Genomic DNA, 12,880 nt, shown 5'->3' with positions numbered 1-12,880 from the left:
GGCGTGTGCCCCCGCCTGCAAACGCTTCGGGGGCAGTGTGGGCTCCGGACTGTGTCCCGAGGCGCTTTCGGGCTTCTCGGGCCTGCCTCGGGCAAAGTCCCCCACCGTCTCCGAGCCCCTGCCTGCTCGCCTGTGTCCGGGGGGCGCTGGCCGGCTCCGGTCAGGCGTTGGGCGGGTGGGATAACAAATTGCCGCGTGCCTGCGTGGGTAAATGCTGGTGCTGTTTCTAGAGATACTTAAATTAGCGTGCTGGGGGGGCGGGCCCCTGGGGTGTCCTGGCTTTTGGCTTGTTCACCTAAAGTGCCGTTTTGGTGCCTGTGGGGGTATCTTGGCAGCCTCTCCCGCACGCACTGCGTGTTGCCGTGGGAACTGGTAGCTTGCTTTCTGCCTAACGGAGTGGTGAACCGGGGGAGCCAGAATCGTCCGTAACCTGCTTAAGCAGTATGAAGGTGTATCTGCAGTAAATGCTGCTCCACTCAGTTGTTTTGTTGTTGGGTTTCATTTGTTTGCTTGCTTTTAACATAATTTTTACCTTGCTTTGGTAAAGCAGGATGCAGAGTATTTTCTTGTGTAGGAAGTCACCACTGGATATGCTCAACATAGGTGCACAGTGCAGTTTGTTAGCGCCTTGAGGATGCCTTTGGGTCAAGTAGCTTGTGTCTCTCTACAAAGTGCTCCCTTGCTGTTTGAGAGGCCCGCATAGATGTCATTAGTTGTGTGGGGTTTTCTTTTTTTTGCTCCTTACTCCAGTGGTTTTCTGCTGCTGGCAAGGGAAGGGTCTTCTCCTGCCCTCCTGTAAGACTTCAGGCCCCATGTCCTGCCTCCTTATTTGCTCTACGCATGCAGCTGTAGCAGTGGTGAGCATTAGACCGGGTTATCTGGCCTCAAGAACAGTGTCCTGAGACTAACAGCGTGGGGAGGTAATGCTCGAAGTAGTATGTGTTTGAGGAAGGACCACTGCTGCTCTCCGAGCACAGGCACCAGTTCCCGTGGGTCATAATGTCTGGAGGGAGGGAAGGAGGCACAGTTTGTGTGTGTCACAGGGCTACTGGCAGAGCTACAAAATGATGCTTGTTCAGTTCATGCCTAGTTTTTTCCTACCTTTTCACATTTCTGTGAGGCTTATGTTGTTGCTTGCTACGTACACAATACCTTATCTCTGTTCTGTACCTTTGAGTTTCTTATATGTTTTCTCTAGACGCTGTGATGGATATTGTAAATACAGGCTTGGTTTGATCTCTGCGTGCACTGGTTCATATAAACTTCCAGTATTCTACATGGGGGGGGTTTACCAGTGCGCTCCAAAGCTCAACAGCCCAAGCTTATATCCCTGCAGCAACAGAGATGTGTTAGGAAAAATAAGGATTAAGAGACAGTATGAGATGTCGTCTTCTCTATCAATGACAAGGAATTATACAATAAAAGATTAAAGGTGGTAAAGGAAGGAAATATGATGAGGGAACCACCTGTCAAAAATAGGAAGAAATTTGTTTGAAGGTGAGGGGCTATTGGGAGGTGTCTGAACCTGAAGTGGAAGGAGATGGTGATGCCCCTTTAGGTAAGGACAGCTGTCACGCTTCTACTCCCCATGGGAGCATTTTTATGCTGGAGAAAGTCAGCCTATGGAAGCAAGTTAATCTGTTCAGGAGCAGTTTTGTGGACACACTCTTAGTCTTCTACTTAAGTAAAAAGATTGAAAATGTGCTCAGTAAGAAGTTTTTACTTTGCACAAATGCTGAGAGTAAGATTTGTTTTACGCTGTTCAGCAGCACAGCTGACTGCAAGGCTACATACCCAAACTAGTAGCCCTTGTCTGTTGTGAAAGAAGGATACCAAAAATGAGAAATAATAAAAGTTCAGCTGGGTGCAGCAGGATTTCAGTGGGGATGGTCCAAGTGAGGCGTAGGATGTAGCATTTCTCTTCATTTTTAGCTTCCAAATGCTGTCTTTAGAGCTCGGCAATGAATATGTGAGGGTAGACGTCATGCTCTGGTCCTCCCTCCCCCTCTCGTGAGCAAGAGCTGCGCTTCCCGATTCATCCCCAGAGAAGGGAAGCTTGCCAAACAAAACATGCCTATCACACAAACAAGTCATTGCTCCTTCTAGGAGCTCCTTCTAGACTTGCGCTTGTCTAGCATTAATACTTCATTTCCAGGAACCCAGAAAACACGTATTATTCTACTTTGTGAAGCAGAAAGAGCTTTTAATGGATGGAACCATCTGGGGTTTTCACCTGTTGAAAGTCTTTATTGCTTTTAATTTGCCATTAGCTTATGCTTTTAGGTGAGTGCACTTAAGAGGGAAGCTTGATAATTTTTGTGCTGATCATGGAACAACTTATTTTAGCTGACAGCTGAAGAACTGTTACATGTTAAACAGTTAATGTGCTCAGGCACTTTGACACAGTTCTCCCAGCAGATGTTCATGTGCTATGGCCAATATAATGGATTCCTCTGAAGAAGGTTTTTTGCTATTCAAGCCAGGCAGATGTAAACCTCTGAAACAATATCGTCACATGTTTTTCTTTCTCTCTAGTTCTCGCTTGCTGCAGAATACTGATGCGCTAGCCTGAGGAGAAATCCCTCCATAGCCCTGTTAATGATTATCATTGTATATCTGACAACTATTTGGGCTTTCCCCCCTTACCCATGCCTACTTCTAGCTTAATATCTCAGTGTTCTTTCAGACAAACTTGGAATTTACAACAGGGAATTTACAACAAAAAATTATTTACATAATTTTTTTTAATTGATTGGTACTTCAGTTTCTCAAGAAAAACAGTTGAGATGAGATCATCTCCCAATTTTCTTAAGGTAACACTTCTTTGAGATACAAACTATGCTTACTTGTTTTCACTACTTTGCAGCTGTAGCTACATCTAATCCTTAGTCTGTTTATTTATCCACGTAGATACCTGACTGTTATTAGTATATTAATGCTTGGGGAGAAGTATGTATCCCTAAAATTCTCGTAAGTTTTAAAGTTCATATGTATTAGTAAATAACAGAAATCATGTAACATGAGGGACTCTCAGAGTCATCTTAAGAGACACCAGTATTTACTTAACTACACAAATCTTCTTAAAGTACGGTAGTTGATCTTTGTGTGTTTACAGCTATTTGATAAAAATACTCTAGAAGTTGCCATATAATACCTTTGTTAGTAGGGGAAATTCGAGAGTCTGCCAGGAGGGAAAGACTTTAATCCACTTGTCCATGTACTGTTTTAATTGCTTTCTATGTAAAATTTTACACTTTTTGGAAAGTATAGGATGCAGAATCTGAAATAATTTGCCTGGGTTTCTTGATGGTCTTTGACTTGGTGAGGTGAACTGTACATGTAACAAATATTTTGTATTTGAAATGAGGATAAGCAGCTTTATGCAGTGACTAGATTCTTACTTTCCATCCTTCTCTCAAGTTACCCATGTCTCATGGAATCAATCATTACATAAAATAATTAATTGAATAAATTCCTTTTCTCCTAACAGCTCTTTTTGTTATGAACAGCTTTTTAGAAGAATGTCTATGTACTGACATTCTGAACTTTGTTTAATTCAGAACACCCTGGTTTATTGCAGGTAACTGCAGATGAGGGGATCCTGCACGCTTCTGGAAGTGGTGTGCCTCCAGTAACAAAGGATTACTGCATAATTTACAATTCTAATTGGATATCCCTTCCAAAGAGCCTGGACAATGCTGTAAGTAGTTTATAATCATACTGCCTAAGAAAACTAGAATGCAATATGTTTTTGGGTCAGCTATAACTGGTCTTCAAAATTTTGAGTTAAATAGGTGCTACATTGAATATTTACCTTTTTGGGTCATGTCCCATCCCTCCCCAAATCTCTATAGTGAACATGGCTATACTTTAAAAAGTCAGCTTCTAAAGTTTACGAAAGTGATACTGTCTCTGTACTTAGAACCGGTTTTAAATGTGCTTACATATTCTGATATTGTTAATTTTTTTTCTTAGGTGTTATCAGTATGTCTTTAGATTTGGGAGTAAAACTTCTGTTTATTTGTTTACAAAAATGTAAACTTATGAAGCAGATAAGTGGTTCATCAGTTTGATCTTCTGTTTAATTGTCTTGATAACATGTGGTGGAATAGGAGTTTATCTGGAATGTATCATCTTGAACTATTTTCTGAGTGTGTTTCTTGGAGCCAAACTATGGTGTGAGGCAGAAACAAATTTTCTTTAGGCACTCTTCATATAAACAGGAAATACTTTGTGTTTGGAAGTGATCAAGGCACTCTTTTCTCTCTTCCCTCCTGTCATTCATTAGCAGGTTAACTCAATGTAAAACACTAAAAATCATTTGTCTGCCACAAACATCTTTGCTGTGCTACTTTGGCCACTGGTATGTCTTGACTAACTAAAGAAAACTGACAATAAGTTAAAAACAATTGTCAATATGGAATTGAACTTTAAAATAAGAATAGAAATGTTTTTTTTAATTCTTTTATAATAAGTAAAATGTTATCAGGCTCACCAACTGTTTTTGAACAAGTATTATACTTTAGAACTCTGGTTATGTTGTATCCTCCTGTACTCGGCACTGGTGAGGCTGCACCTCAAATACTGTGTTCAGTTTTGGGCCCCTCACTACCAGAAGGACATTGAGGTGCTGGGGTGTGCCCAAAGAAGGGCAACGAAGCTGGTGAGGGGTCTGGAGAACAAGTCTCATGAGGAGCAGCTGAGGGAACTGGGGTTGTTTAGCCTGGAGAAAAGGAGGCTGAGGGGAGACCTTATTGCTTCTTACAACTACCTGGAAGGAGGTTGTAGTGAGGTGGGTGTCGGTCTCTTCTCCCAAATAACAAGCGATAAGACAAAAGTAAGTGACCTCAAGTTGTGCCAGGGGAGACTTAGATTGGATATTAGGAAAAACTCTTCACCAAGAGGGTCGTCAAGCATTGGACCAGGCTGCCCAGGGAAGTGGTGAAGTCACCATCTCTGGAGGTATTTAAAAGACGTGTAGACGTGGTGCTTAGGGACATGGTTTAGTGTTGGACTTGGCAGTGCTAAGTTAATGGTTGGACTTGATGATCTTAAAGGTCTTTTCCAACCTAAATGGTTCTATGATTTTATCTGTCAGTGCTCTTTTGGCTTGTGAAGCCTGGAAATAACCAGAGGGTGTACACTGGATTCCCCAGAACTACAAGCAGTGATAGATAACCAGTTCCTTCTGTTTAAATTAGGGCAACAACTGATGTGAAATTGCATTTAGAAACAGCCAGATATTTCAGCAATATGCTGCTCTAAGTGTCCCTCAGTATTGCAGGCTGCAGAAACGGCTGCTCTGATTTTATATTCCTGAGTGAATGATTCCTTTCTGTTACACCTCCTTCTGGCAAACCTCAGGTTAGGGAGCATAGTAATGTAGTCTTTAGGTTAGTTTGCAGTATCTAATTTCTTACTTTCATCACGTTCCTTTTCTCCCTCTTCTCTCTGCAGACTTTCAGGACTCTAGAAAATCTGACTTCAACGGTACTCTGCAGTTCTTCTGAAGTTCCTTCTGGCTTAATGAAGGACAAAGCTGTTGTAGTCATGAGAGGGAACTGCACTTTTTTGGAGAAAGCAAGAATTGCACAGAGTTCGGGTGCTAAAATGCTGTTGATTGCCAGTAAACCTAGGCTGGTAAGTTACAACATGTAGTTTTCTTCTGTAGTGAAATAGTATCTTACCTATTTGGTCTGATGCAGTGCTGTGCAGGGTTAGCTGGGAGAAACCCCAAAACCAGAGGACCCTGGCAATGTGTGGGACTCCAGCATGAATCATTAACCTTCCGGACAGAGTGCTGTGCTAGCGCGACTGCTGTTCCTGGGACTGAGAGGGTCATACCGAGTTATCTCTGTGCAATGCTGTGTTGTATCATCTAAAAGTACCTACAGCTGAATTGTATTTTTAATCTGTTCCTTGTATCTTTAATCATGTTTCTGAATGCAAATTCTTGTCTTTATCATTCCCTAATTTTAGAGTACTCTGAACTCCCTGTAATCTTAGGTGATATTTTGTTTTGGACACGTGTGACAAAAATAATCTAGGAAAATGCAATCCAAAATTGGAAATAAAAAAAGGTGTTTTGAGATAGCTTTACAAATACTTCTGTTGCTTTTTTGTTCTCTATCACAGCTGCAACATGTATGTACAAGTATTTGCAATGTATGAATTTGTGTGATTATCATGAGAAGTGAATCCTGTTTTAAAAGCACAGAGAATAAAATCAGAGTTTTGATTATCCCTTGTAATACTACAATAACACAAGAACTTTATGAATCCAGATGTATTGGTAGTATCACCTGTTTTAAGTAGATCTGTCTTCATTAACCTTTAGCAAAAGGTGATGAATGCGCTTTTTTGGTCCTTCCTATGAATATGTTAAAATTTAAAGGATAATCTGCTTTTAGGGATCTAACCTGCTTTGCAAATAGGCTCAGCTTACTTATCACTGACTCTTTCTCTTTTAGTCTCCTCTTTCAGATAACAAGACTGATTTTGAAAATGTGACTCTTCCAGTTGCTCTTATAAGATATAATGACATAGTAGATATGCAGCTGGTAAGTAATAGGACCTCAGCATGTTATGGTTTGTATAAACACAGTTTTTTGAACAAATAAATAAAATAATTCCAGGTCAGATCTGGATGTCTACCTGATTTGAACGTGCATAGATATTGCTTTCAGTTTTGCGGAAGCAGTAGAAGTGCTAGTCTTACTAATTCAGGTTAATTTGAGAGAATGATTAATTAGAACACTAATAATGGGAAACACAATACCTAACTGGAGGGAGGGTAGTCTTAGAAATCTTCCTGCTAAACAAAAATAAGCAGTCTTCCAGTAGACTTGTATGCAGTTGCAGATGCCTGACGCATGTCAAGAGCTAGAGCTTCAGAAGGCTGTTCCTTTAGCACAGAAGCTAGAACTGCTGAGCTTGTATCTGCTGGCATAAAATCTTGCAGGCAAGCAGTACCCTGTCAGGTTGGGTCTTGAGGATGGTGTGATGGTTTTTGGTCTTTCCCAGATGATGGGCTCGCTCTCTTTATATAGCATGACAGCATCTGTTACACAGAAGTTAGGGAGTTTGAGTTTCTGCTGATGAGTTTATGGTGACATGTCAAGTGCGTGTCATTAAAATGTGGCAGTCTGGTATCTCCTACACTTTATAAGTAGGGCAGTTTGTTTTGGGGGCATTTGGAGTTTGTTTTCCTTTACATGTAATATTAGGATACAGAATATTACAGAGATTTTTAAAGAAAACAGTATCTTTTCTTCAGTGTGGCTTTTTCTGTTATTTTGGTTTTTATTTAGTGTTAAATAGCTTTGCTAGGCAGGAGTTGCATTGCACATGTTTTTCCGTGAATAGCAGAGGCTAGCACTAACCTGTGTAGTAGCTTCTTGGATTGAATTTGCAAGCTCACTTCACCATTTCTGCTCTTAATCTTCAGAGCTGCCATGGGAGACTGTCTTAGGTGAGTATGCAAATTGAAACTGTGCCTAGACGTATAGGACTTTGGTTGTTTTCTGTCTGTTCCCATTAAAGATTGGTTCTTGCCGAGCATTGACCTGACTGAAGGTTTATGATGACTGTCCTCAGTCTGCCTTAGTCTTGATGAATACCATGTTTTGGTTCAGGTTGGCCTCTGTCTTGGAATTTCTCCCTTCAAGTAAGAGAAGTGTTGTTTGCTTAGTTGAGTGGTTTTAACATATGTGCTGCTAACATGAAAGGGAACTAGAGCAAGGTTAACATCCCTAATTTGTTCTGAATCTTCTCTGCACCACTGTATTGCCTAGTGCTGTTTGGGGAGGTGTCATACAGAATCACTTTTGTAAAGCTATAGTAATTCACCACAGTAACTTTGCTAGTGGATTAGTGTGCCAAATGATGTCTCATACTGCTGTTGAATTGAAGAATTTGGTTTTGTCTTGTAATGAGACTGCCTTCATAAAAGTAGTGAGGAACACAGGCTACACTACAGGTGATTCTTTCCTAGTTGTGATGTAGTTTTGCCAAAGCCTTCTGTCATGTCACTGACAGCTGTTGTTTCGAATGATATGTGCTGCTTAAGAAGCTTGTAGCCGTTGTACTCTTCCTACTACAGTTATATTTCTGTTTTAACTCTTTACAAGGCTTCCAACTCTCTTCTTTTATTTGGAAGAGAGAGACAGCACCAGTCTGAGGGTAGCTAGTTTGTATAAGCGTTCTTTTTATTTTTTCTGAGAAGACTTCATCTTTGTTAGCTTTTACCATGTGAATCGGGTATATTATGAGTCTTGATAGCAATAGTAGAGTGTTACAAGCCTTCTAGTAAGCAGACAGCTCTCTTGCAGAGTTGTTATCTGATGCAATGTATATGATTCTAGTGCTCCTGTGGCGGGAGCTGAGACTCTGCAAGTTTTTAGTGAAGAGCAGAGCAATAGGAAAAAAGGAAAAAATCACTCTAGGTTATAATGTAGATTATAATTTATAAGGTTTATGAAACTTGACGGAAAAAATGGATTATGACATGTAAGACTTAAAGGTTTAAACATTTTTAGTATTCATGTTTCTTGGGTTTTTTTTTAGTACTTTTTTTTGTGTCTGTTGGTTTGGTGTTTTAGTTTGTTTTTTCTATGTACAGGATACTGCAATTTGAATAGGGTTTTTTGCTTTTATCTCATGTTATGTTCCACTTCATGCAACTGCAATGTTTCACTAGAATTTAATTTTCTTTCTTTTTCTGAACTTCCATAACTTCAGGCAAAGGAATGATTCTGACCTCTTTAGCAGTAAGGTTAGTATCTGTGGTTAGATAATTCAGATGCTGAAATGAATCAGCTTTCTTCACATACGGCCACTGTATTCCACTACACTACTCAGCTTCCAATTCAGTCTCTCCACTGCCAGTTTGATCTTCCTTTAGCCAAACCTGCCTGGCACATTCATCTCCTCTCCTGCTTTTATCCCCACATGCAGGCTGTTAACAAATCTGTTTTTCTGATGCATTTCTGAAGTCTGTTGTCACTGCAGGATTGCTTTAGAGGCCTTGACTTACTTTGGCTACAACAGCAAACCTTTCTTCCCTACCACCTTCCCATTTCCTGTCAAATTATCATTCTTTCTCTTTTTCTTAAATCTCACCTTTCAGTCAAATGGAAGCATCTTGGTTTTGCTTTCAAGGTTTTTGTACAATTCAGTATCAGTTATGTCTCTGCGTTCCCTCCCATAATCTTCAGTGTCCTTCAGCTGAGATTTTTTTTTTTTTTTTACTTTGGTCTTAAATTTTTTAAGTAGTGTGAAATTGCTTTCCTTTCTTTTGAATCCATCTCAAATCATGTTTATGTAAAGCTGTTTTGTAACAGCTTTCTGCCACCTTGAGTTTTCACTGTGTCCTGTCTCTGAGTTTTGTGGTTTCAGGAGCTAGAGGTAGACCTCTACTGATAACTCAGTGGACCTGTGAGTTTGTATTTCAGGTTGATGGACTCAGAAATGCTTTCCTGCAGAGCAGAAGTCTTTGATAGTACTTGGTATATTTGAGGGGTAAAAAGCATTTGGGCTAGAGGCATAACTTCTCAGAACTGTTGAAAGAATGCAAAGTACCATTTTGCCTTGTGGTATCCGTATGTTTCCACAGCAGTAGTAATAGGGTTGTTTTCAAACTTGACCGTCCTGAAAGGTAGCATGGAAAGATTGCTTCTTTACAATGACCAAGGCAAATATATGGGATGTGTTGTGCAGGAAGTTGAAAACTTGCTTTCAGCATTGTGTAGGTTAAGAGCAGGAAATCATGATGTGCATGTTGTTGGAAAATAAGCAATATAATTTCTTTGTCCTTATGAACCAACTTGTATACTATTTTTCAGATGCTTGGAAATGAAGTTAATGTGACTCTGTATTCACCACCTTTGCCAGAGTTTGATTGCAGTATGGTTGTCATCTTCCTAATTGCTGTGTTTACAGTGTCACTAGGAGGCTACTGGAGTGGAGTAGCAGAACTGTAAGTTTGTTAAATGGAACTGCTTAAATTATGTGGACTAAAAATGTTGTGAAAACTCTGACTATGTGAAAGAAATTCAGTGAGAAATTATGTTCTTTTACATTGGTAGTTAAAAAAAATTAGAAGATCTAGGTGCAATTAGCCGCTTTGCCATGAAATACTTGAGCACTGCAACCTTTGAAAAAATCACTGTAGGTCTTTGAGGAACCTTGAGTAGCAGATTGTAAAAGTCCCTGAGGGATAGTGCAGCTCTTGAGAGGAGGAATGAGTTAACATTTTGACAAATTACCAAATACCCTATAACTAGCATCATAATCCTCCAATATCCATGACAGAAAGTAAATATTTTAATGACATCTTTACAATTCAGCGATCCAAGAGTTACATACATAGTCATATGTACTATCTGCATCGGCAGGGATCTATACAATTGCTTCATCCCAGCTGGCTGTGCAGCCCCCTCTGGGATGTCTCTGCACCCTACGCTGGTCACTAGGAGCACTGGGGAATGCCGTTTGCTTGTGTCTGGGTGGCTCCAGGCAGTTGAAGTCCAACTGCTTCAGCTTTGTGTGTTGTCTGGTGGAGCAACAGAGCCAGGGGCAATAGCAGCTCTAGCACTACGTGGGGGCAAGGAGGCAGCAGCCGTCCTTGTGCAGGGAAGGAGAGGGAGTGGAAGTGAAGAATCTGGCAAATACAGGGAAACAAGGGGTAGTAGGGGTTTCTGCACTGTGCTTGAGGGGTGTGCAGCTTTGTTTAGTGAAGTGAAGCACACTCAATGCACACACAGAGCTGTTTTTAGTCTGGAGTTAAACTGGATATAGCCAGCCTTTCAGAGCGTGGTATTATTCTGAGGTGTTTCTTGGATGTCTGCGTATGCTGAATGGGCCAGTGTGCATTACTACCTAGGGCTTCCCATTCTGTGATGTTCTCGTGCTTTGTTCCCCAGAACAACAGGGAGTGGATTGTATGTGATAACAACAGCTTCCTCTTTCCCACTAGTTATGCAAATCTAGTGATTTTAAAGAGATTAAAGATGTAGGAGGAGGGAGGTGTGTGTGTTTCTTTTTTTAAAGGTTGGATGTGATTATGCTGCTTTTTTACCCTGCAGTGCTATAGGGTGTGACTGCACTGAATGCTAAAATAACAAAATGTGATGCTGTCTCCCATATTGAAAAATACCTAGATGTAATTATATTAAACATGTTAAAGTGCACTTTCATAAGCATAGGGTGAGTTTTTTTTTTTTAAAAAAGCTGCTTATTCAAAGCATGTCCTCTGAGAAGGTGATTCATCTAACCGTGTCTTACTCCTGCGGGTTTTTCTCTTTTGAAAGTAGCTGTTTCAGTGCTGAATTCAGCATTTTGTAGGTAGGTCCTGGGATTCGTCAGGAACATGCTATCTGATGGGCAAGTTGCACTAGCGTCTGTGCTAAAGAATAGTAGGGCTATCTGCTCGAAGAACAAACACAACAATTTAAGTCTGTTTATTTTGCATGGTGAGGTATAAATATTGAGAATAGATACGCAGAAATCTTACTCCCAGTGAAAATCCCCAGTTATACTCCCCCCCCTTTTATTTACTCTGTAATTATGAGGTGTAAGGGGAAAAGAACTAGTACTTAGCTAGCTTCATTCTGGTAACATGAACATTTTTTGCAGACACTTAATGTCTATAGTTGATGTTTTAAAACTGTGTCATACCCATGATTTTGATTTATCATAGATGTATTTATCAGATTGACTACGCTTAGCCCAAGAAATTTTGTAGTCAGAGGAGATGTGCTAAGAGAGTTGAGTGTGTGCATCCTGAAAAGGAGTTTAAGAGTTCTGATAACAGATTACTTCTCACATGGATCAGGGTTTTGACTGGGGGTACTTCTTAAGGGTAGCAATCACCACACGATTGGAAAGGAGGGCAGTTAATCTTTTCCTTGTGATCTGTGCGAGGTTAGAAGTGCATATGTCCATTAAAAATGGAGAGAAACTCAATAAGCATACTATTGTTCTGTAATTTTTAAGTCTAATAATGGTATGAAGGGTTAGACTGAAATGCTGTCAGTCTAAATGCTTTATAACCAACAATTCTGGTCGTAGTAAAATGTTTTCATAATCTGTCATTTGAGGTAAATGTGTTTGTCATTTTCTTAAAACAGTGAGAATTTGAAAGCAGTAGCAAGTCCTGGGGAGAGAGAAACAAGACGGAAGAAGGAAGAAAATGTTACTTTCACCCCTGTAACAGTTATCTTGTTCGTTGTCATCTGTTGTGTCATGCTGGTCTTGCTTTATTTCTTCTACAAATGGTTAGGTAAGAAACAATGGATAATCTCATTAGACTTATTTTTCTGCGTGATCTTATTAGGTGTCTAAGTCTGAAAAGCTAGATTTCTAAACTAAAGTTAATGTAATTTTTTTAAATTGTTCTCTCCATGTATGAGTTGAGAGTTGAAAAGATGTAGCTGCTACTTAAAAAAGAGAGAAGCTTTCTTCTACTCTCTTACAAAGGCTGCCTTGACAGTGCTTATTCTGAATGAAGTAATATGGACGAGAAGTGACTAGCAACTAGTAAAAAAAGTACATGATGTATGTCGACGTTGTTGGGAGGATGGCAATGATAACTTAGTGTGTTTAGAGTGCAAACTTTTGTTAGGTTTTGCTACGTGGACGTTGAGTTTGTGATTGCAGTGCCCTAATTGAAGTATCAGGTGAAATGGCATTACCATAATGGAATAAACTCAGGCATACTAGCAATAAGCTAAGTTCTTGAATTATGCAATTCCAGTAAAATGTAGTTTCCAAACTGCTGGTTATTTTTAAATTTTTTTTTTTTCTGCCCTCAAATCATGCGACCAGAAAATGTACACTGTTTTAAATACACTTTTTTAGTATGAAGAATGTAACTTTCGTT

At 40.0% G+C, this 12,880-nt stretch overlaps 1 protein-coding gene across 1 annotated transcript in view; it reads left to right on the top strand.

The window, feature by feature from the left end:
* Positions 1–3,580: 3,580 nt before the first annotated feature.
* Positions 3,581–12,880, top strand: part of SPPL2A (signal peptide peptidase like 2A) — a gene marked incomplete at its 5' end in the record, with an annotated part of 23,241 nt that continues 13,941 nt past the window's right edge. Inside the window, 5 exons of the mRNA XM_010290768.1 lie at positions 3,581–3,700; positions 5,458–5,640; positions 6,471–6,560; positions 9,843–9,976; positions 12,129–12,280. Coding sequence (XP_010289070.1) covers positions 3,581–3,700; positions 5,458–5,640; positions 6,471–6,560; positions 9,843–9,976; positions 12,129–12,280 — 679 coding nt within the window. The remainder of the gene's footprint in view (positions 3,701–5,457; positions 5,641–6,470; positions 6,561–9,842; positions 9,977–12,128; positions 12,281–12,880) is intronic.

This window comes from Phaethon lepturus, unplaced genomic scaffold (genome assembly GCF_000687285.1).
Source record: "Phaethon lepturus isolate BGI_N335 unplaced genomic scaffold, ASM68728v1 scaffold9317, whole genome shotgun sequence".
Classification (NCBI taxonomy): Eukaryota; Metazoa; Chordata; class Aves; order Phaethontiformes; family Phaethontidae; genus Phaethon; species Phaethon lepturus.
The sequence above is the reverse complement of the archived record's forward strand: the minus strand, read 5'-3'. Positions and strand labels throughout refer to the sequence as shown.